The sequence below is a fragment of the Fonsecaea pedrosoi genome (genome assembly GCF_000835455.1).
Source record: "Fonsecaea pedrosoi CBS 271.37 unplaced genomic scaffold supercont1.3, whole genome shotgun sequence".
Classification (NCBI taxonomy): domain Eukaryota; kingdom Fungi; phylum Ascomycota; class Eurotiomycetes; order Chaetothyriales; family Herpotrichiellaceae; genus Fonsecaea; species Fonsecaea pedrosoi.
The window spans coordinates 421,491-443,196 of NW_013550613.1; the positions used below are offsets into that span (position 1 = coordinate 421,491).

General features: G+C 51.9%; 9 protein-coding genes across 9 annotated transcripts; 4 read left to right on the forward strand and 5 right to left on the reverse strand.

Annotated features, from left to right (window-relative positions):
- Positions 1–180: 180 nt before the first annotated feature.
- Z517_04022 (uncharacterized protein) lies at positions 181–3,842 on the reverse strand (the record flags this gene model as incomplete). The annotated part of the gene is made up of 3 exons (XM_013429353.1): positions 181–448; positions 506–3,760; positions 3,814–3,842. The coding sequence occupies 3 exons, from the start codon at positions 3,840–3,842 to the stop codon at positions 181–183; spliced, it is 3,552 nt and encodes a 1,183-aa protein (XP_013284807.1).
- Positions 3,843–4,117: 275 nt separating this feature from the next.
- Positions 4,118–5,148, forward strand: Z517_04023 (uncharacterized protein; the record flags this gene model as incomplete). The annotated part of the gene is made up of 3 exons (XM_013429354.1): positions 4,118–4,520; positions 4,595–4,761; positions 4,972–5,148. The coding sequence occupies 3 exons, from the start codon at positions 4,118–4,120 to the stop codon at positions 5,146–5,148; spliced, it is 747 nt and encodes a 248-aa protein (XP_013284808.1).
- Positions 5,149–5,534: 386 nt separating this feature from the next.
- On the reverse strand, positions 5,535–6,678 carry Z517_04024 (uncharacterized protein; the record flags this gene model as incomplete). The annotated part of the gene is made up of 3 exons (XM_013429355.1): positions 5,535–6,063; positions 6,120–6,184; positions 6,244–6,678. The coding sequence occupies 3 exons, from the start codon at positions 6,676–6,678 to the stop codon at positions 5,535–5,537; spliced, it is 1,029 nt and encodes a 342-aa protein (XP_013284809.1).
- An 805-nt stretch (positions 6,679–7,483) lies between these two features.
- Positions 7,484–8,302, forward strand: Z517_04025 (uncharacterized protein; the record flags this gene model as incomplete). The annotated part of the gene is made up of 2 exons (XM_013429356.1): positions 7,484–7,591; positions 7,646–8,302. The coding sequence occupies 2 exons, from the start codon at positions 7,484–7,486 to the stop codon at positions 8,300–8,302; spliced, it is 765 nt and encodes a 254-aa protein (XP_013284810.1).
- Positions 8,303–8,892: 590 nt separating this feature from the next.
- Positions 8,893–10,908, forward strand: Z517_04026 (uncharacterized protein; the record flags this gene model as incomplete). Its single annotated transcript, XM_013429357.1, has 5 exons — positions 8,893–8,989; positions 9,057–9,231; positions 9,324–9,862; positions 9,911–10,740; positions 10,795–10,908. The coding sequence occupies 5 exons, from the start codon at positions 8,893–8,895 to the stop codon at positions 10,906–10,908; spliced, it is 1,755 nt and encodes a 584-aa protein (XP_013284811.1).
- Positions 10,909–11,308: 400 nt separating this feature from the next.
- Z517_04027 (uncharacterized protein) lies at positions 11,309–13,005 on the forward strand (the record flags this gene model as incomplete). The annotated part of the gene is made up of 6 exons (XM_013429358.1): positions 11,309–11,354; positions 11,413–11,437; positions 11,492–11,551; positions 11,614–11,641; positions 11,702–12,047; positions 12,104–13,005. The coding sequence occupies 6 exons, from the start codon at positions 11,309–11,311 to the stop codon at positions 13,003–13,005; spliced, it is 1,407 nt and encodes a 468-aa protein (XP_013284812.1).
- Positions 13,006–13,675: 670 nt separating this feature from the next.
- Z517_04028 (uncharacterized protein) lies at positions 13,676–14,908 on the reverse strand (the record flags this gene model as incomplete). Its single annotated transcript, XM_013429359.1, has 1 exon — positions 13,676–14,908. The coding sequence occupies one exon, from the start codon at positions 14,906–14,908 to the stop codon at positions 13,676–13,678; it is 1,233 nt and encodes a 410-aa protein (XP_013284813.1).
- Positions 14,909–15,839: 931 nt separating this feature from the next.
- Positions 15,840–18,161, reverse strand: Z517_04029 (uncharacterized protein; the record flags this gene model as incomplete). Its single annotated transcript, XM_013429360.1, has 1 exon — positions 15,840–18,161. The coding sequence occupies one exon, from the start codon at positions 18,159–18,161 to the stop codon at positions 15,840–15,842; it is 2,322 nt and encodes a 773-aa protein (XP_013284814.1).
- A 161-nt stretch (positions 18,162–18,322) lies between these two features.
- Positions 18,323–19,356, reverse strand: Z517_04030 (uncharacterized protein; the record flags this gene model as incomplete). The annotated part of the gene is made up of 4 exons (XM_013429361.1): positions 18,323–18,967; positions 19,025–19,049; positions 19,134–19,149; positions 19,218–19,356. 4 exons carry the CDS (start codon positions 19,354–19,356, stop codon positions 18,323–18,325), a joined length of 825 nt encoding a protein of 274 aa, XP_013284815.1.
- Between the last annotated feature and the right edge of the window lie 2,350 nt (positions 19,357–21,706).

The following is a 21,706-nucleotide window of genomic DNA, read 5'->3' on the forward strand; positions in this document are numbered from 1 at the left end:
CCCCAAGCAGGTCACCCATTTCACCACTGCAAAACATGCCCTCATCAAGTCATGAACTCATCAACCCAAACAAATATCACCACACATGGGCACAGATAGCCACTTCCAAACATGCTACATCAACTCCAAAACCCCCTTGAATGAGTTGATCGACCAAAGAACATTCGATTACCGCAGCTCTCACCCCTTCAACTCCCCGGGTGTCATGACAGATACCACACTTGTCCCTTCGCTGAACCTCGTCCGGAACACACGATTGGCGTTCTGAAACATGCCATCCTTCAAACTGACGACGATAAATTGCGACCCTTGGAATCTTGTCTTGATGATCCGACCAATATTTTGAGTGTGCGAAAGATCCAGTGCTGCGTCCACCTCGTCCAGAATATACATGGGAGCAGGCTTGAACTGTAACAGCGCAAGGATGAGTGATAGGGCGATGAGAGACCTATGGCAATGCGTTAGTACTGCCGTGACAGAACGACAGAATGCAAGCATGGCATACCTTTGACCACCTGAAAGCTCTGTGAGACTCTGCTTCCAGACTTTTCCCAAACACACCTTCACCTCCAACCCTTCCTGAATGCGATCAATGTTGTCATCCAGTGGCACCAATTTCGCCGTGTTGTTTCCTGGCAATAGGTCCGAGAAGATGTTCCCAAAGTCCTCGGTGACCTTGCGCCATGTCTTGATCAGCGCCTCTTTCTTGTATTTGTCCAGCGTGCTGATAGTCTCCTCAATCTTCTTCTTGTCTCGGATCACCGTCCGGAGCATTGTTTTGAGTGATGCCTCTTTCTTCTCGACACTATCGATCATGGGCATCACCTTGGGGTTGATCTTTTTCTTCATCCCTTGGAATCTCTCGGTGACGTTTTTCAGAGTTGCTCGACTTTCCGCCAAATTCTTGCCGTGGAAGTCGTACGGCGTGCCAGCACGTCCGAATTGATCTTTGTTGTCTTCAATCCAGTCATGCTCCTTTTCTAGTGCGGCCACCAGTTGCGCGGCTGCTTGGGCGTCCTTCTGAGCCTTCTCCACCGCGTGGCCCAGCTTTTGCGCCTCGAGTGCTTCTTCTGCGATTTGTTTGGATTTCTTCGACTTAGCTTGTTCCAGTTCGCGCAGCTCGTCGTCAAATCCCGTCAGTTTTGCTCGTTCGTCGTCCAATTCGGCCTGTGCAATGTCATGGTTGCTTTTCACAGTCGCTTCTTCTTGCCGGAGATTTTGGAGTTCTTCTTTCTGGTTCTCAATCGTGGTATCAGCCTCGGACAGTTGCTCCAGAGCCGCGTTCAAATCGCTTTCGGCTTGTTCACAGTCGATCTTTGCGTCTTGCAACTCCTTCTGAAGCGTTTTGATCGCTGCCGATGTCTTGCCCAGCGACTTTTTCAGGTCCACCAACGATTTCTCCAGTTCTTTGAGTTTGCTATCCTTGTTCTTACTGAAATCTTCCATGTCCTTTTCGATCCGCTTCACATCCCGTGCCGCCTCGCTTTCCTTGGCTTTGGCACCTGCCATATCTTGCTTCAGTTGCACGATTGACGCTCTCATCTCTTCGACTGCTTGGATGATTGATGAGGAAGAATTGCCCGAGATCTGCTCCTCTGCAAGCTTGATTTCATGACTTTTGAGATCCAGAACTTGCTTGACCGACTTGATGTTGGCAAGCTTTGTTTGCTCATTTCTCATAGTCTGTTGGAGCTGTTGAAGTTCTGATTGATGCTTCTGTAGCTCCTTCGTGACCTCATTTAGTTTTTGGAGAATCACAAGAACGCCGCTCGAATTAGGAGCACTTCCTCCAGAAAGCGTACCCGACGGATCATAGACGTCTCCTTCAAGCGTCACGCTCTTCAGCCGGACTGCAGGATCAAATGTTACTCGTTTTGCCGTTTCCGCATCCTGACAGATCAAAGTAGTTCCAAAAACGTAATCCATAGCTGCGGATACTTCGTGGTCGTACCCGATCAGGGACAGGGCAAGATCAACCTTGCCCGGCGCTATTCGCTGTGCTGCTCCAACCTTCTCTGCTGATGCTCTGAAAGCCGAAATCTTGTTGAGAGGAATGATGGTCACTCGCTTTTTGAGCTTTCCGTGCTGGAGCAACTGTGTTCCAGTCTCTGCTGTGTCGACAACGACGTTGTACAGTCTACCACCGGCACAAATCTCAAGCGCAGTGCCGGCGACAGCTTTGTCTTTATCCAAGGTAAAGAGTTGTGCAACCAAGCCCTTCACCCTCGAGCGGTCAAAGTTTGGCGAAGGATCGCTAAAATGAAAGTCGACGTTTGCAACTTTTCGCTTCAGCTCGTCGGCTTGTTGGGTAAGAGACCGGATGCTCTTTTGAAGAGCAACTTCCTGCTCCCGCATGCTCTCTTCGCGGCCTGGCTCGAATCCCAGGTTCTGGAGGTCTCTCTCCAGCTTCTGTGCTTCTTTGCGAAGTACTTCCAGACCCTTAAGGAGATCAGCATTCTGTTCACGAGCTTTTTTGGCCCGTGGTTCGTCTTCCTTTATCCGTTTCTCAAGGTGCGAGATCTTCATCTTGGCCTGTTCTTGTTCGGTGGTTGCGGCCGTCAATCGATTTCTAGCTTCCTGCAACTGGCCTTGATACCCACTTTCTTGGCCTTCGCGTGAAGCCACTCCGGTCTGGAGCGTTGACAGAAGCTCCTCTTTCTTCTCGACTTCAGAGACATGAGAATCATGCTCTGCTTTTGCACTGTCCCACTGCGACTGCAGTTTCGCGAGTCCTGACTTTTTGTCACTCACTTGCTTTTCCAAACTCTTGACAGATTTTGCGATATCTTTCTTTTTCTGCTCCTCTTCAGACAGACTGGACTGTTTCAGATCAAGCACAGTAGCCAGGCGTACAAGCTCATGGCTCAGTTCTTTCACCTGACCTTCGACTGCTTGAAACCGCCCACCTTTGCGCATCTCCTTTTCTCGAACAGCACGAACACGTTGAGCGTCTTCGTCCAAATTCTCAATCTCGCGTTTCAGTTTCAAGGAGTTCTCTTCCAAATGTTGCACCTTCGCTCTCTTGACTTCATGTTCTTGAGTTGCACTCTTCATCCTTTCGCCAGATCGAACGTAGTCCGCTGCGACAACCACCCGTGTCAGCCTCTCGAGCTCGCTTTGTGTCTTTTGATAGTCTAGCCACGCCCGTTTTTCGCCACGTAGTTTGTCGAGTTTGGGCTCTATCTCTTCGCGCAACAATCCTTCAATTTCGACAACCTTCATCTCCTTCTTTGCCATGGTCTTGACGGCTTTTTCCTTCCGATCCTCAAACATGCGGGTTCCTGCAGCTTCTTCGATCATGGCCAGAATTTCGGCAGCTTTCATATTGAGGACTTTTGTGATCCGTCCCTGCATGATGATGAAATTTGGGTTATTGATATTCAATCCAACGCTCTGGAATAGATTCTGGACCGTGGTCTGTTGCGCTCGGTGACCGTTGATCAAATATTTGCTTGTCCCACCCATAACTATCTGTCGCGTTACGCTGATCTGCGCATACTCTTCGAACCCGATCGGACTAGTGCTCTTGTCACTGTTATCAAACACGATTGTGACGCTCGCCTTGGTCACTCCCGCTTGGCCGCGCTTGTAGATGAGGTCTTGGAGGTTCTGCGCTCGTACGGTGGACATGTTGGTGATACCCAGTACAAAACATATTGAGTCAAGGATGTTGGACTTCCCAGATCCATTGAGTCCTGTCACCGCGTTGAAGCTTTGATCCCATCCAGAGATGACAGTTCTCTGGCTGTAGGATTTGAAGCTGCGCACGTTAGTTATCAACAATACCCAAGCGGACAGTTGAAAAGCCCTTACCCATCAATGACAAGTTCTATGATCTTCATGACGCCGAATCACGCAGTCAACGCGGTGAATCCTCTTAGAACACGTTCAGGCGCATGAACAATCTTTGCCTACCGTTTGACACAATCAGTTTGTTGACATGTCTCGAACTGGTTAGTTGAGCAGGCGGCTTGTGGAAGGTCTAGCGAGTTGATCTTGGCGCAGTTTTCCAATTGCGAAACTCAAGGAGCTTCGCTGCAACCGTGCCTCAAGCAGAGCTATAATCTCCGGATTTTGGGTCACCTTGCGAACTCCTCAAGACCCCTGTGAGCCAAAGATGGCATCAATCCCTAGGACAATCGCTGGACCTCCGTCAGTGACAAGGATCCCACTGTTCCTGGCGCCAGCCTTCGCGAGGCCATCCACCATCACAGCAACCTCATCAACGCCTATCATTCGATCTTATGCGACACAAAAGGAGGAGAAGAAAAGCCACACAAATTGGGCACTACATGCACGTCCTAAAATTGATCGGAACAAGAAAAGAGGTGTCTCCGCTATTCGACGGACTGGACCCAGGAGTATGCGAGGGCTCTGGAAATACCCTCTTCCAGTGCCTGTAGCACGAGATCACAGAGGAACGGCGGCAGAATATGCAGAATCTGCCGATCATGGGCTCTGGGGATTTTTCGACAAGTCCAAGCAGGCACTGCTTGCACCAGATGATGAATCGAGCCATGGTATGCAGGTTCCTCCTTGGCCGCTACGGCGTGAGTAAAAACAACGTGGGCTGACTATTGCTGTACGAAAACAGGACGGGCTTGGACGTACAAGGAGCTATCCGTCAAATCTTTCGAGGATCTCCATAAACTCTACTGGGTGTGTGTGAAGGAACAGAATCGAACTCTGACTCGAGAAAAAGAAAGACAACGTCTGAGGGCAGGTTATGGTGAAGTGGAAAGTGAGGAGAGAGTGGCTGTTGTAAGTGGTTCACCCTTCCTGGCTAAGTCACAATGATGAACCTCATCCTTTCACTCGCCGATATGAAACTCTGGCCTCTAGGACTGCTTAATCCTGTTGGTCATGATTCGAATATTACTGGAAAGTAATCTGATACCAGACTATGTCACGCTCAATTCGACTCACCAACTCTTTTGCGAGTGGAAAAAGCTGACAACATGATCTCAACAGGTACGGGAAACGATGAGCCTCATCAGAGAAGTCCTGATCGACCGCCAATTGTCATACAATCAAGCTCGAACGTTGGTTGGACAGAGAGAAGTGGCCGACATTCTTGGAGAACCACAGTCTGTTCTGGAGGATGACAACTCATCGGATCAGATGGAAACGATGTCACAACGTCGGTGATATCAAGTCAGGACGAGTCTGACCTGCCAAACCCCTTTCTGTATAAAGTAGCTCTACCGGACAAACAGCTCAGGGTCTGCGAGCCCCAACGACTGGTGGCTGAAGAGCAAGGATTTTCGATCCTCTGTGACAGCGTGTATACCTTAAACCCTGGATATCTCAAAGCTTTCCTATAAGTCTCGCATTCTTCGTCTTTCCAGAGGCCCCATTATTCCGTGAACGGATCAAATCCCTACAACGCCGAATCAGTCTATCTCAGTCACTAGGCCCACTATCCCACTGAAAAGATATTGGCAGATCACACTTGTGCAGAGCGAGGGTCTATCAAAGACCACGGAAGCGAATTCTTCAGAGAAACAATACCTATTTGATCGACAGGCTGACGTCTAGAAGTTCTGGGCTCCGAGATCCTCATGCAATTGCACCAAGACCGACGGATGCGTGGCCTTGAAACCCAGCCTGGCGGCACGATCTCCCTTCACCAGCATGTTCGACGCTATCAGCGCGCCGATCTCCCCTGCCCCAGCATCAGCGGAGGGCACGGCTTTGGGATCTGGCGAAGCCACGACACCCTTGGCATGCAGGACCTTGGCCAATTCAGAACTCAAGTCCTTCCAGGCGACCCTCTCGCCATGGAGGATATAGTACCTGGAGTAGGCGCTACCCGCGGGCTTCTGCGTGCCAGCGATCCCGACGATCTTCGTGAGGAAAGGAACGCCATCCCCGACATGGATCAAACTAGCCACGGCCGAACCATCACCGACATATGGGACGTATCCTTGCTTCTTTGCGTTCGAAGTCAACAGATTGTAGGCCACCCCTAGGTTTGGCGCAGGCCCAATATTGGGGCCGTAGGTCATGGCAAAGCACACAATGTAGGTGATGATCTTTCCGCGTTCTCCTGCCTCGAGCACCCTGGTCCAGATCAGTACTTGGGGAGACCAATAGATAGGGCTCCGGAAACGGCTTACGGGACGTCTGTGGGACCGTTGAACATGCTCGGAACAATCTTTCGGATGTCGTCTTCGTTGTCGTCCTACGTGTCATGTCAGAATCAGGTTCAGTCCCAGGTGGTCACTGGAGACCGCGACGAACATTCCAAACTTTGCCGCCGGGATTGAAACTTCCGGTCGTGCCATGATCGATAAAATTGCCCGTGCCGGAGATATGGACCAAGGTGCCCTTGGATTGCTCGGGTCTCTCTTCCATGCCTGTGATGATGTTCTTGACAAAGTCGCCGTCGAAGGAAGTAATGGCGTTGATGACGATGTCATGTTCTTTGCTCAGAGACCGCACCAGCTCGGTGTCGGAGATTGTCCCATGGACGATTCGATCAACATTGGCGGTGGTTTTGAACCACTCATCGACATTGGAGTTGCGCACGAATACTGTCAGCGGCCATCCAGGGAGTGTCTTCTTGAGATCAATGGCCAAACGAGCTGGATTCCGGTTAGCATTGGTCTTTGGAGCCTGTGGCCTTGACTCACATCCAATGAGGCCGGTAGCCCCGAAAAGAAGTACGGAGGGCATGTTGTGAATCGACCAGTTCTAGGTAGTCTTGATCAGGTGAAATCTTTCCTTTTGCAAGTGATTGCTTTTGACAGAGCCTCCTTGACACCGTCTTGTGCGTGCAGAACCCCATAATATACCCACTGGACAACAAGAACCGTCATGGTCGAGTTGGCGCACATCGAGTCGACAGCGACGAAAGGTTGGTAATTCATCCGTTGTCACTCTGAATAATCCGCAGTCCGTCATAGAAGGCTTGTCCCTATGCTTGAGTTTTTTCAAGAAGATGGGTGCTCCGACGAGGCTCATGAAGTTTCTCCTAACCGAGCGAGCGACCCAATGGAGGCTGAGGCTGCGGGCCGTGATCAGGTAATCGTTCTGGAGAGCATCTGGTGGCGCCGCAGACGAGATCGTTTTGAGAAAATGCTCGAGGGATCGGATTGGCTTTCGCTGTTCGTCCTGCCCCGTCGGGATCCTCCAGACGAAACCTTGACTGCCTCCACCATCAGTCATCAGTCAGCGGTCTATCAGGGCGGCGGAGCGTGGGAATAAGAGCAAACTGCGAGGCTCCGGTCTGGGTGTAGATGCTCTGTAATGCAAGGGGATGCGATGCATTGACAATGACCGCATCCACAAACAAAGTTCTGCTGAGAAGAAGCGGGGTTCGTATTCGATTCCAAGACTCACACACTGGGATTCAGATATTAAAAGGGACATTTCACACGGTCTGTGTTCGTCTTGTTTGCTTCACTATTGACACACCAGCCCTCTACTTTCAGAAATTCCTTGTGACAGATTCTATCTCGTTAGACCTGACTGACACGCTATGGAACAACAATACCTCAAGGGCAAGACTGCCATCGTCACAGGTGCAGGCAAGCCGAATGGAATTGGGGCGGCGTCTGCAATTGCGCTCGCTGAACACGGTGCCAATGTATGCTTGTCGATATCGTTCTGAACACAGCCTGCGCTGACACTGCAAACTCAGGTCTTGATCCACTACAACAGCTCGGCCGGACCAGCAGAGGAAGTCGTGGCCAAAATCAAGAGTCTGGGCGTTCAGTCTGCCGCAGTCAAAGCCGATGCGTCGAGCGCCGACTTTGGCAGCACTCTGGTCAACGCTGCCCTGAAGGAGTTCAACACCAAAACCATCGACATCATCGTCAACAATGCTGGCTTCGCCACGCCGAACATCCAGGGCATCGCATCTGTAGGATTCGACGAGTGGGACCCAGTGTTCCGTATCAATGTTCGAGGCCCATTCGTCCTCATTCAGGCAGCGCTGCCGTACATGACGACTGGCGGACGCATCATCAACATTGGAAGCATCATTTCACGACTTGGTTCATGGATGCTGCCCGTCTACTGTGCGTCCAAAGGGGCTCTGACCTCGATGACCGTGGCTATTTCAGAAGAGTTGGGGCCCAAGGGTATCACGGCCAATGTGGTGTCTCCCGGCCCGACTGCCACTGATCTGTCCATGGAAGGCACTCCGATTGGTGCGAGGCTGAGGAACAATCAGCACATCAAGAGAGAGGGCACACCCAAAGAGATCGCGGAAACGGTCCTGTTCATGGCGAGCCCAGCGGCCTCGTATATCACCGGCCAGGTTATCCATGTGGATGGAGGGACTGCATTCCCATAAAGACAACAATTGAATGGCTTCGGTCCGTGGACTCCCGAATTCCAAAGAGGACGATATCCGTAGATACCCTTGCAGCATCATAGGGAGTCTTTCGCTGAATCCTCGGACACTGCTTGATAGCTGAGGCAAATGGAAAAGCACTGGATAGTCTAGAAACCTTTGACTCTTACCTTCGGGCCGAACTGAGCGCCAACAAAACACCGTGTGAAGTAGAGGCATGGATCTGACAGTGACACCAAACGAGGTGTCTGTAAGACACAAACATCGCTTACCACACCAAGTAGGACAGAGAAAACTCCCCGCAACAACTCCGTCTATACACACAACCATCCGTGAATAAGCGCATGGATCGCAGAATTCCCACTTTCCCCCATAGCCTCGGCCGTAACATCTTCTCTCAGCCTCCTGACATGGACAACTCCCGTGCACGCCCTTGCCCTTGCCGTAGACTCCCTCACAGTTCAACTATTGTGATCGTCATCATTTAGCGAGAGTATAAATTCCCCCAACGATACTCCATATTCCATATATGTTGTTGACTGCTCTGGTTCTTCTCACATCAGCCTGCAACTGACTTCACCACCACCACCATGTCTGTGCCTACTATATGCATGGGCCAGTACCTCTTTCAGAGAATCAAGCAACTCGGCACAGAACATATCCTAGGCGTCCCAGGGGATTTTAACCGTCAGTGCCAATTCTCCCCTGGCTAACATTTGTGCAAGAATGTCACTCTGATTCGGTGTCGCCGCAGTCACTCTTCTCGATGAAATCTACAACGTCTCGGGGTTGAAATGGATTGGCTGCTGCAACGAACTCAATGGCGCGTATGCTGCTGATGGCTACACTAGGATCAAAGGTTCGCCGGCTGTTCTGGTCACGACATACGCCGTAGGGGAGCTATCTGCGATGAATGGGGTGGCTGGAGCGTAAGTTTGATCTTTGGCCATGACGGGGCTGTGTCGTCCGCCAGACACTACATCTTGACAAATACTGACACATGCTGTGACGGGGCAAATAGCTACGCAGAGCATGCAGGCATGATTCACATCGTGGGAATGCCGGCACGATCGCTGCAAAAGGCCCGAGCAATGCTGCATCACACCATGAAAGCCAACATGGATCACGCAACCTACATTCATATGGCAGCACCTATCAGGGAGACACATGCCTATCTGATGGATGACAAGACGATGGCTGCGGAGATTGACCGAACCATTGTCGCCTGCGTACGGAGTCGACTTCCGGTCTATATCTACGTCCCTGTCGATGCCGTGGCGGTGCAACTGGACGCAAAGCGACTGGACACGCCGCTGGACCTGACTGTACAAAACAAAGACGGCAAGATTGAAGATCAGATTGTCAGCGATGTTCTCTCTCTGATCAAGGAAGCCTCGAACCCAGTGATTTTGGCCGATGTGCTCACTGTCCGCCACGGCGGTCGGGAATTGACCAGAGAGCTTGCCAAGCTCACCCAGTTTCCCTGTTACTCTACACCATTGTCCAAAGGAGTCATCGACGAAACTCTCCCTTACTACCGTGGACTGTACAATGGCAAAGGTTAGTAGCCTGTAGGTGGCTCCTTCATATCCACTGACCTATGGTTAGTGTCCTTTCCCGGGGTGGCTGAGGGTATCGAGGCCTCCGATCTCGTCCTAAATCTTGGGCCACTTCTCTCGGATTCCAACACCGGGGGTTTCACACGGGAAATCAAGGACGAGCATCTTGTGCTCCTTGGACACGACTCTTGCCAGGTCAAAAACCAGAACTTTGATGGCGTTCATTTTCTGCCGATCCTGAAAAAGATCGTCTCAGAGCTGAAGGCAAGCCCTCAGAAATATGACCTTCCACGCCCCACCAAAGCCCCGAGAATCGAGACACCCATACTGAATGACTTGAAGTCCGGAGAGATAAAACAATCGTACGTCTGGCAACGACTCGGTCGGTTCTTGAGAAGCGACGATATTCTTTTGGTAGAGTCTGGGACAGCTCAATTCGGGATGCCAGATGCCACTTTCCCACCCAATATCAAGTATATCACGCAGACTTTCTGGTCATCGATCGGATTCACGGTCGGTGCCTGCCTTGGCGCCATGGTCGCGGTAAAGGAGCTCAATGCTCCCGGACGTATTGTCTTGATCGTCGGCGAGGGAAGTCTCCAGATGACGGTGCAAGAGATAGGCTCCTACATCCGTTACGGCTTCAAACCCATCATCTTTGTCATCAACAACAACGGATATGCCATTGAGAGAGCAATCCACGGACCAAAGCAGGGTTACAACGACGTGAGCATGATGTGGGACTACCAGAAGATGCTTGATTTCTTCGGAGCAAGAGAGGATAATGGTGTCAAGGCAAAGAGTCACGCTACAAAGACAGTCGAAGAGCTTGAGGCAGTCTTGAACGACGATGATTTCGCAAGTGGGAACAGTATTCAGGTATGTCTTGCCCCTGGACGTTGCTGGCATGTTTTCGGACTAATGACTCTCTAGCTGTGTGAGATATTCATGGACACATTTGATTATCCGTGGAGATTGACAGAGCAAATTGCCATTTCTAGAGCGCGGATGAAGCGCGAGGCAGAGAAGCTGAGTGCGACATCCTGATACTCCACGCGGAAAGGGGCTAGATGGCTATTGTAACAAATGATCACTTCTCCAGCCTAGCAAGTGAAAGTGGCGCAATGAGCCCCTAACTAGGTTGTGCACGACTGTGCACGACTGTCCTAGTATGCATACATAGTTCATGAGCATCCTGCCACGAGGCTGAGCTCCCCCTTGCAAGGCTGAGGCTTCATGGGGAAGCAACGGCGAGTCTAAACTGTAGCAGGTCTTGGCAGCCATGACCTCATTCGCTGCGCTTCGACAAGAGCGACCTGACATCCTGCGGTGGGATAGCGCGACAACATTGTTCACCGACCCTTAACCTTTTGCCAATTCTCCCCATATATACCTGCTTTCTCACAATCATTTGTCACGCTCGACATTTATTTGACGCCCTTCGACAATGGAAGAGATCGCCCCAGAATACGATGTTATCGTCCTAGGCACAGGTAATGACCTTCGCCCATCCCTCCGACCCCGCCTTTTTGTTGACTCGTCCTGTTTTAGGCTTGACAGAATGCGTGCTCTCTGGGTGAGAATCAGCGCAGCCATACGTGTGAAGCATTCTCCGCTAATTAGATCACAGCGTCCTTTCCGTCAAGGGCAAGAAAGTCCTCCACATCGATCGTAACGACCATTACGGCGGGTACGCGAATCGCAGTCCTGAATAGAATGATAGGGGAATTCCAACTGACCGGGAGTACACAGTGAGGCTGCGTCTATCAACATTGAAGCTGTGAGCAAGAACAACACACCCATGAGAGGGACAACCTGGCCTGACCTTTCATCTATCTAGCTCTTCAAGAGATACGGAACCCATAAACCGGGCGAAGAGCCGTGGAAGAAATACGGCCGCACCAACGACTGGAACATTGACCTAGTTCCCAAGCTCTTGATGGCAAATGGCGAACTCACAAACATCCTCGTCTCTACCGATGTCACCCGATACCTCGAATTCAAACAGATCGCAGGGAGCTTTGTACAGCAAGGCTCAGGTCCGCGCGCAACAGTGGCGAAAGTCCCATCCACCGCTGCAGAGGCATTAAGTTCACCTCTGATGGGCCTATTCGAGAAGAGAAGGGCAAAGAAATTTCTGGAGTGGGTGGGTGCATTTGAGGAGAACAACCCGGCAACACACAATGGTGGGCATTAAAGTATCATGGAATCATATCGGACGGGAGCTGATCATTTGCCGCAGGAATGAATATGAATCAATGCACCATGAAAGAGGTTTATGACAAGTTCGGACTGGAACCCTCTACGCGAGATTTTATTGGTCACTCTATGGCACTTTACTCGACTGACGAGTACATCAACGCACCTGGCATGGCTAAGGAGACGGTTGAGAGAATCCGCCTGTACGCCAACTCGATGGCTCGTTACGGCAAATCACCCTACATTTACCCGCTATACGGCTTAGGGGAGCTCCCACAAGGCTTTGCCCGTCTCTCCGCTATCTACGGGGGTACGTACATGCTCAACACCTCGGTGGACGAGTTTCTCTACGACGGCAACAAAGTCGCCGGTATCAAAGCAACTATGCGAGAACGAGGCGAAGAGAACGAAGAAGGCATGAAATTCACCACAAAGACCAAGATGATCCTCGGTGACCCCTCCTATTTCCCCGGCAAAGTTCAAGTGGTCGGTCACCTCCTCAAGGCCATCTGTATCTTGAACCACCCGCTTGAGAAGACCGGGGATGCCGACTCCTTGCAACTCATCATTCCCCAATCTCAGGTTGGTCGAAAACATGACATCTACATTGCCATGGTATCCTCGGCCCACAACGTGTGTCCCAAAGGATACTACATTGCTATCGTCTCCACCATCGCCGAAACCTCTGCGAACCACCACCTTGAGCTGCAGCCGGGACTCGAGAGACTTGGCCGCATTGAAGAGAAATTCATGGGGCCGCCGATCCCCCTATACCAACCATTGGAAAGTGGCGTGAACGACCAGATCTTCATCAGCAACAGCTTTGACGCATCGAGCCACTTTGAGACAGTCACGGAGAATGTCAGAGATATCTATCAGAGGGCAATGGGAGAGGAATTGAAAGTGGAAGGGTTGAGGGAGGGCCAGACTCTGGCTGAGGAGTAAGAGCAAGCAAACATGGAATGGAGTATTTAGTTTTCGGAAATCAAGCAAAGGCCTGAGGATACGGGATTAACTTGATACATATGCATGATGGCCAGCAAGCGCATGGACGGCTTCGGCAGATGGTTGTAGATGACCAGGATAGTACGACGACTGCAAAATCCGCCCCCATGCTGCCCCAGGCGTCTTGGGAGTTAACGGCTGCCCTCGATATACAACAAGTACAAGGTGATGCAGCCTAGAACGAACTTTTTGTTCCGTGTCTCCAAAGCACAGATTCAGTTGCGCGGGATAAATAGATAAATTGGCTACGGTCCGATCGGACTTGGGAAAGCATTGCCACGCCGCCCACATCCAGTTGTAACTTGTAAGTAATGGTCTTAGCTGAGTTGACGCACAAGGCCGCCGTTTTGCGTGAGCAGTGGGCACCGCGAGTCCCCTTCGCCCTCAGGGGAGAATGATGGATGAACAATCGGACAAGGGGCGACGGGAAGGCCAAGTCAAGTTGTCACAGCAAAGGGCTCGAGCAGGGCTGTGCTAGCAAAGGTGAAAAAAAAAAGAACATGGTAACTAAGTAAAGTATCCGTTCTTGGTTTTATTTTTTGCTCCGAATATTCTAGGACTACCGGCACATGCTCGCTCGTAGGCGGTATAGGAACAGACGCTGAGATTGCTAATTGCTTTGTGAAGGCTCTGCTTGAAAAATACCCAGACCGTGCATCCAACAGCCCCTGAATTGGCTGCCACGCTCCCTGACCACGCGCCAATACTTGGTGTGCCGCGGACACAGTGGACTGTTGGGCAGATGCTCGGGGATGGTCAGGTCGAACTCGGCGGCATCGCGCTGGTTCTTGCGGATCTTGTAAAGGCACTGAGGCGAGTTGACTCTCTTTTCGCCTTGTTTAGCGTGGTTCATCTCGCCTTTGTCCGCCTGGATGTTCATGTCAACTTCTGCCAGCTTCACGTCGTACCAATCCCCGGCCAGGATCCGCTTGTTCTTGCTCTTGATCCTCCCTGGCTTCTTACCGGCCGGCGTGGCTCGACTGTGACCCGAGAATCCACTGCTGTCCTGATTGGTGCTTCCGCTGTCAACTGCACCTTCGGGGGTTTCTGTCCCTCGTAGACACACAGACCGCCCCGGCGCATTGTAGTCGAAGAAAAACCCCTTCAGTCGGCCATCCAATCCTGCCTCTGGAAGTGGCGGCGTGTGTATTCGACGAGCTTCACTTGGGAGATAGCTCGTACCTCCTCTAATACTGATATCGACCCTGAAGTATTCCTCGGTTTCTGCACTAGGGCTCCTTTTAATTTTGTATGTGGCCGTCTCATCTGGGGTGTTCATAGGCACGTTGCCCATACGCAAATTTATCTGGCTAGAGGTATATGATTGAAGCCCAGAGAGCAATTCACCACTGCCTTTGTGATTGTCGTTGATCTCCGATATAATTCCCTGCATGGTTCGTGGTTCCTTTTTCTTTTGATGCGAGGGCGACTTATTCGAGGACGTTCTCCATCTCAAGGGCTTTATTACCTGAGGCGGCCATAGCGAACTCGGTGGTGCGAGCTTTATCTCCTGCAAGATCCCCGTCACAAGTTCGAGTGCTTCCAACGTATAGTTTCTCTTGATCTGGCTAGTGTGGTCTGCCATCCGTCGATCCCGACCTACCGGAGTAGACTGAGGGGCTTCAGTTTTCGTTGTGGTCCTCGATTGTTTGAGTGGACTCGCCTGGCGGATGTATTTGAGCGGGGTCGCTAGAACCACCTTGGGGGTCATAGAACTCCTCCGGGACGAAGTCTGACTCTGCTGTTCCGAAGAGTGAGAGTGCGTTTCCCGTTGTGGGCTGTGACTCGAGCTGCGGTGCTCCGGGAACTCTGTTTCCACCTTTATAGAACTCGGCGTGGGCATCTCGGTAGTGGGAAAACTCCTTGATGGCGGCGTTAAAGGGGTTTGGTCTGTTCGGACAACAATGATATCCCTAACACTCGTCTGCGCCTCTGACGCAGTCGAAGAAAGTCGTCGCACAGATCCAGCCGAGGCTTCTCTTCCCTCAAGGCCAACGTCCCAAGAAGGAGACGTCGCCAGAATACGCCTCAGCTTTGGGCGATGTCGGAGATATGAATGTTTCTCTTTTGACGGACGTGAACCCCAGGGATGCGAAGTCTCTACGGACGGTGCAGAGGTACATGGCGAGGAAGGGAGAGAAGAAGCGTCTAGAGATTGGTCAGCTCCTGGTTTTGGAGACAGTGTCACTTCAAACCGAGGAGAGTGCGTCAACGGTGGGCGGGTCTCTTTTGGCTGTGTGGTTGTGTAGCACTTTTGCAGAGCATCAAAGTCTGAATAGAACCTGAAATACGGACGCCGTGTCGCGGTGGCGGGCGAATGTCGCCGAAGCTGCGTCCCAGAACTGATGTTGGCGGTGGAGTTGCCATGAGACAAGCCGGAGATGTCGAAATAGGAGGTGATGTCTTTCCTGAAGGGAGCTGCTGCGTCTTGATCCTTGCTTGTGCCTGAGACTCGATGGTAGAATTCTCCCTCGCTGGGGTGTGAGTTGGATTGGCCATGATCAAGGAGTCGATGGAGGGGAGACATAGGGCAATGATGAGGTCTCTGCGATTGAGAGGAGAGAGCTGGATACTGATTCTAGGACATGCAGCAAAATAGGGTAAAGATAGAGATATTAAAGAGAGGTAAATGTCGGATTGAGATGGACTCCCATGATGCGAAGAGACGGAGGTGGCATTGAAGCAAGAACCACCACGAACCTCCACCCACATCCACGTTCTCGATGGAGAGGCAAGAGCGGCCACCAGTCTCTCGCAATGTGATATGTCAACACCTAGTTGTCCTCCAGCGCCATCTTCTGGATGTCTTCTTCGACCGAAAGCAAGCCCAGCGCCCAATGCACACGGGTCGAGCTGGACCGATCAATGAGGCTGCGATCGTGGTTCACGAATTCCGACTCATGCTGTTCGACGGCGGCATCTGAAGGTCCTCCACTTGATGGAGATGACTTTGCCGATGTCTTGCTCATGCGGATGTCCTCGTCGTGAGCAGCCAGAGTTCGCTCGTAGGGAGGGCCTCGTCCTGCTTGCGCCATTCGTTCCCAGGCAGTCTCGCAAGCGCCAGCGATGGCGCCTGATGTACGCCATCCACATCTGCGTTCGACGTCTTTAAGTTTGCTTATTGTCCACCCTCGCTGCACAGCGTCTGTATACTGGATGGCTGCAAACAACAGGAAGAAGGTACTCTCCATGAGGTAGCCTGCGAAACTTGGGTCCAGGGCTCCGCTCTGGCCATAGAGCTGTCTTGAGTACAGCCCTGCGCAGATCTGGCCGACCATCTGCGTATACTCCCGAGTGAGGTGCGCCGTGACGCCAGCAGCAACCACTGCTGCAGGCGGCATCTCGGGGTGAAGGCGCTGCCATAAGATGCGCCCAACGTAGTAGCATGCCCATATACACGCCACTGCGCCATTTTTGTAGATGAGTGCTGGTCCAAAAGGCGTACCGACCGGGGGCCCGGTTTGTTTGAGAGGCTCAAAGTCTGTGCCCAGGTTTTCTGCGAAGGTATCAAAGGCTTTGCCTATCTCGTTATACTCTGCAAATGCCTTGGCTGTATCGTCCTCGAGATTGCTAGGCGGCGTGCTCTCCTTCCGCTCTCTTTTGAACGCAAACGCCGAGTCTTTGATGTTGGCGTCCATAGACCGAAAAGCAGAATCCAGCTGCAGTGGCTCGGTCGCAGGCGGGAGCATCCCAAGCATAGGAGGACCAGCCCCCGGTCCAGGACCAGAACCACCCGGTAAGCCGGGTTTACTCTGCCTCACCCTCCCTTCGTTGGCGCTGGGGGCAGGGGAAGGTCTTGCTCCCGCCTGGGCCGGAGCACCGGTCAGCTTGGTGGCTGCAGAAGCCTTCTCAGGAGGTGATTCCGAAGCCTGCTTTGGATGAGCAGGACCGTCCTTCCGTCCCGATGGACCAGGTTGTCCTTGAGGTCCAAACAGCCATTTCGGGGGCCTCCATTGCCCTCCCTGCATAGCCACCACCCGTTGCTTGCGCAGACGATCTTTGCCTCCGAAATCAGTTAGGCGTGCCATGACCAGTAGCAAGTGATCCAGGGTCGCATATGGATTGTCCGCCCGTCCAATTTGACCTCTAGGGGGACAGTAGATCCATTCCTGGTAGGCCATAAGCGGCCGGTCGCCGGATACCATGCTCTGGAAAACGTCTTGCTTGCAGTACCACCACCTCAAGTCCAGTTTGGCCTTGAAATCTTCAACATCTTTCTCGCTCAGGTCCGGCATGGCAGGCCGCGAGCCGAAGCTTGGCTGGAATTGTTGGTCATAGTTCACGCGGAGGCCTGTCAGTCGGGAAACGAGTGTCTGATCGACCTCCCAGTCAGCGTCGTCAAGCAGGGTAAGAGGAATACCAGCTACACGCGCATAGTTTTCGTCGGTCAACGCAAATTGAACAGTCCACTGGTTGATTCGTGCCTTTGCACCAGTTCGCATGCGTCTCGTCGTTCGGGTCAAGCCGGCAAAGTCATGCTCCTGTAGGAGCCTCGTAGCTCCTGACAAATGAAGGTTCCACCGTGAATGGTCGCCAGAGACGACCTCGTAGTATCCAAGGAGCAGGACTGTAGCCAGAGTTGCTATTTCGTGCCGCCGTTTCGGTAACCCCAGCAGTCTCCCAACCCTTCGCACTGCACAGGTGAAATGCTTGATCGCGAGGTTTTCTGACGAGTTATTCAGCTTCGCAAGATGAAGGGCCCCCAATGCCAGAATCGCATGCGCAAGTGCGGTATGCGACAACGCCAGAGCCGGCATTGTGAAATTCCAGAGAGTTCTCGCAGGGGCCGCAATAGGGCTGTAGTGATGTCTCTCGAAGATTGATATAGTGTTGCTCGTAATTTCAACAAAATGGCAAAATATATGCTCGTTTCTCTCATCGTGAAGAGGGGATTGTGTTATAATCGGCCGGTACGTCGCGACGGTTCGATACTCAGTCCTCCTGGGAATGTACAATTTCGAAGCCTGTACATCGACCTGCCCAGCACGACCGAGCATCTCTGTGAGATTGTTTGCCGCTTCTTGATATGAGAGGTTTGAATCTTCCATTTCAACGTCGAATGGGTCGTCATCGTCGTCGTCCTCGTCGTCATTCATCTGAGATGTAGGACGCCGAAGCGCAGAAGGACCATGGGATGCGGTATTTATGAATCCCGGCTGATGTGTACTACCATGCGCACTGTATTGCCTAGCCACATGTTCTGCGAAGAGCTTAGCACTGAGTATAAAAGAGCTTGATGGATGACAATTGTATTGGCCTACATACCCTCTATAGGTAGGGGTGATACGTCGTACTGGTAAGACAGTGGAGCACGCCGCTGTTGGAATTGAGACAGAATCGGCTGCTGTGAGGCCATAATATGGTTGCTGGTGAGTGTTGACTGCGGTGACTGAAGTTGAGCCAAAGCAGGATTGAAACCCCATGTCGCCGGCTGATCCATCAATCGGGGGTCGAGAGGGAAGACGGTCGTCGAAGTCCTTCCAGCCTGGTTGTCCGGAAAGGTGAACCCTGGTACAGTTTCTCTTGAGGTTTCCGCCATTCCATGATAAGGCAGGTTTGGTGGATGCTGCGTACCCTGCCATCCATATTCCGGACCTATGACCGGAATACCCGAGTGATTAGAGAGGTTGGTCGGAGGGAATGGAATCGCATGGTAGCTGGCGCTGAATGGTAGTTGATTATAGGGCGAGGGATTCGTTTGACCAAAGTCATGTGGCATTTCCAGGTATTCCGGTCCTGGTTGCCAACGTTGGTTGAATGCAGTTGAGACATCGTGATCTTGAAACGACAGATGGGCGCCAGTTTCTTGGGATATATCGGTTTGTCCCAGGATCTGCTCTTTGTTCGCCACAGGTTGATATCCTGCACATTCGCGCTTCGATTTGATACAGTTCTTGCATACCTAAATCCGTAGTCAGGATACGTCGATGAGTGCATGGAAGACGAGGACGAGGCTTACAGGCTTCTCTTCTCCACATTTTATTCTGAAAATGTATGTTAGCTTGTATCGACCATGAAAGGACAATGACCATAGTCTCGAGGATAGAGATATTAGGGACCGAGCTTACCGTCTTTTACGGCATGCTTTTTGAAGAGACGGATATCAGTATGAGTGCTTCGCAGGTGGTGTCCGAAGACGAGGTCAAACTCACTGAGACACCCAGTCTTGGTCCGTTTCTTAGTTGGCTGCTTCGGCGTGGCGTCGACTATTGCTGCATCCTCCTCCTCCTCTGGCCCACTGCCAGATCTCTTGACATTAAAGACTTCCTCTTCTTCCGGCGTAGGAGACATTGAAGTTCTAATCGTCAGGCATCAGGACGATTCTGTTGATATGTCAGGTATTGAGGACAATTTGGAGCTTGCGAATTGCAAAGTGGCCAGCAACGGGCTGATAACAAAACAATGGCTGGACCGCACATTGGGAACAAAACAGTTTAGAGTGGGAGGGAAGTTCCGAGAAGCCAGGATATGCACTGCGGAGAACTGCTCGCCGCTGAGCTATTGGTACTGGTATCAGGTGTGGGCAACAAGTCTGCTGTTCCATACCCTTTGCGATAGCGCACACTTTTCCCTTGAAAGAAGGAAGCCGGTTTCATTGCATTCTGCTAGACCCGATTGCGGTGAGGGAAGGAAAGAAGACACGCCGGGGACGTGGAATATCATTCCTAGACGCACTGGGAACCTGCCGAGGACCGATGTCTCCACTGAGGCACGGTGGTCGACTTTCCGGGCACCCACAACATGAGGAGGTTGTGATACTGACAATCGGTGCAAGCGCATATGCAGAGTGACGACGAGCGGCTCAGATGATTGGCGGGTTCGTGAAGAACGACAGAAGGTCCGCCATGTGGTACGGCAGACAATAGGGGAAAGGCACCCTTGCAGTACGTACAAATAGTAACAGTCCCGAGAGAGGTATGGTGGTCCAAATCAGCCGGGCATGTTGTGAACAACCGGCAAGGGGGTCTTCTGGTACCTCACAGGAGGCCAGGACAAGGATGCAGGGTACCAGGGAGGGCAAGACAAGGTGGCGGCTTGCAGAAGCAAAGTCATAGGGTCGGTACTGACCAGTAAGCGTTGTACAGGAGAGAAAAAAAGTCAGGATGGAGAAGCATAGGGCTGATTTGTGACGAAAAAGCCGTGCTAATGAAGCTTTGTACTCGATGGGAAAAGTCCTTAGCAGCACTTTCGTTTCCGTAAAGGAAAAACTTGTGGCGGAGAATTGGAGGACATTGTTGGATCGACACGGCCGGGTAGAGTCTCCCTCCATTCCTAGTTCGGGGTGAGCTTTCTTCAAGGACCCAAGCTGCAGCCACCAGCAGCTAAACCGGCTGGCACCACCAAAATGTCTCTTTGCTGCTACTTGTATAAGCTCCCCACCGAGATATGATGATAGCCAACCACCCTTGAACCACCTTGTATCGGTGAAAGTACCTGTATTTTTCATCTGGTCCCCGTCGTGAATGGAAGTTGATCTTCTAGCTCTGATGGGCGTCTTGGTACTTGCTCAGTGGCCAAACCCGTCCATGGTTACCCTCGAGTGTTACAATGTTGCGAGTCAGGTCACATTGATGAACTGTCGGTCGTGGAGAATCGACTGGAAGATGGATCGATGGATCGATGGATCGACGAGTTGGCGGTTCAACCCCAGTGGTTTCCGCCTAGACGGGGCATCAAGGGGAAAGACCATGTTCGTTCCGCGCAATTCTCTGAAGGGTAGTAGGGTAGACAAGCCCACGCTAGCCACACGACCTTCGAGGCTCCCTCAACGTGCGTTGCTCTTCTGCCCCACTAGAGTGCACTCCGTAGTTCCTCGCAGGATGGCGGTTTGGGAGATTCGTTTCAGGGATGGGAGGTTGATGAGCCTGCCACAGACAGCCTATGGCATATCTTCACCTGTCGATCTTCAACCACATGCTCACACGTGGTGCGCACAAAACATCACTAAGCCAGGAATTATTAAATCGGAGTTGAGACAAGGGCCGTTTCCGGCCGATCTGCTGCCTGATGCAGGATTGATGGCGTTTTTCGACCGTCCAAAGGTGCCAGGTCAAGTCGCCGCCCTGCAGTGAAAGGGCCAGGTTCAAAACCGGCGCAAAACTTGAGTTCGACGGTTGGTGGTGGAGCTGCAGGCAGGGTGTATCAAGAGGGGTTTTCTTTGGTAGGTAGAATGGCACAACAACTACTGGATATCAGCCACTCGTATCTAGAGAGCGCCCGGTGGGGTGATCAGGGTGAGGGAGTTGAACCATTGGTGGGCCTCGAGAGCTATAGTCTGAAAGGGGTTAACCCATCTATGCACAATCCGTATGGCTGCTATGTCTTTGGCTGTTGTCGGGGCAGAAAGGGATCGTTCGTAGGCCGACAAGGCTTGTTGTGAGGAGGTATAGCGCCATGCGGTCAGAAAGGGGGGGGGAGGTTCCGGGACTTCTGCCTAGACCCTTGTTTTGTGAGCCTGGAAAGTCCTGCCGAGATCGCAATCCGATTGCAGGTGTAGCGAGCAGGTAAAGCGAACGTTAAGCGGACGAAGAAGAAAACAGTTGTTCATCGATGGAGAGGAGACGCACGAGGAACGGGCAAAGGAAGAAGGGAATTGTCGCCCTCCTCATTAGGGCTTCAGTGGGCATCATCGAGATATGCT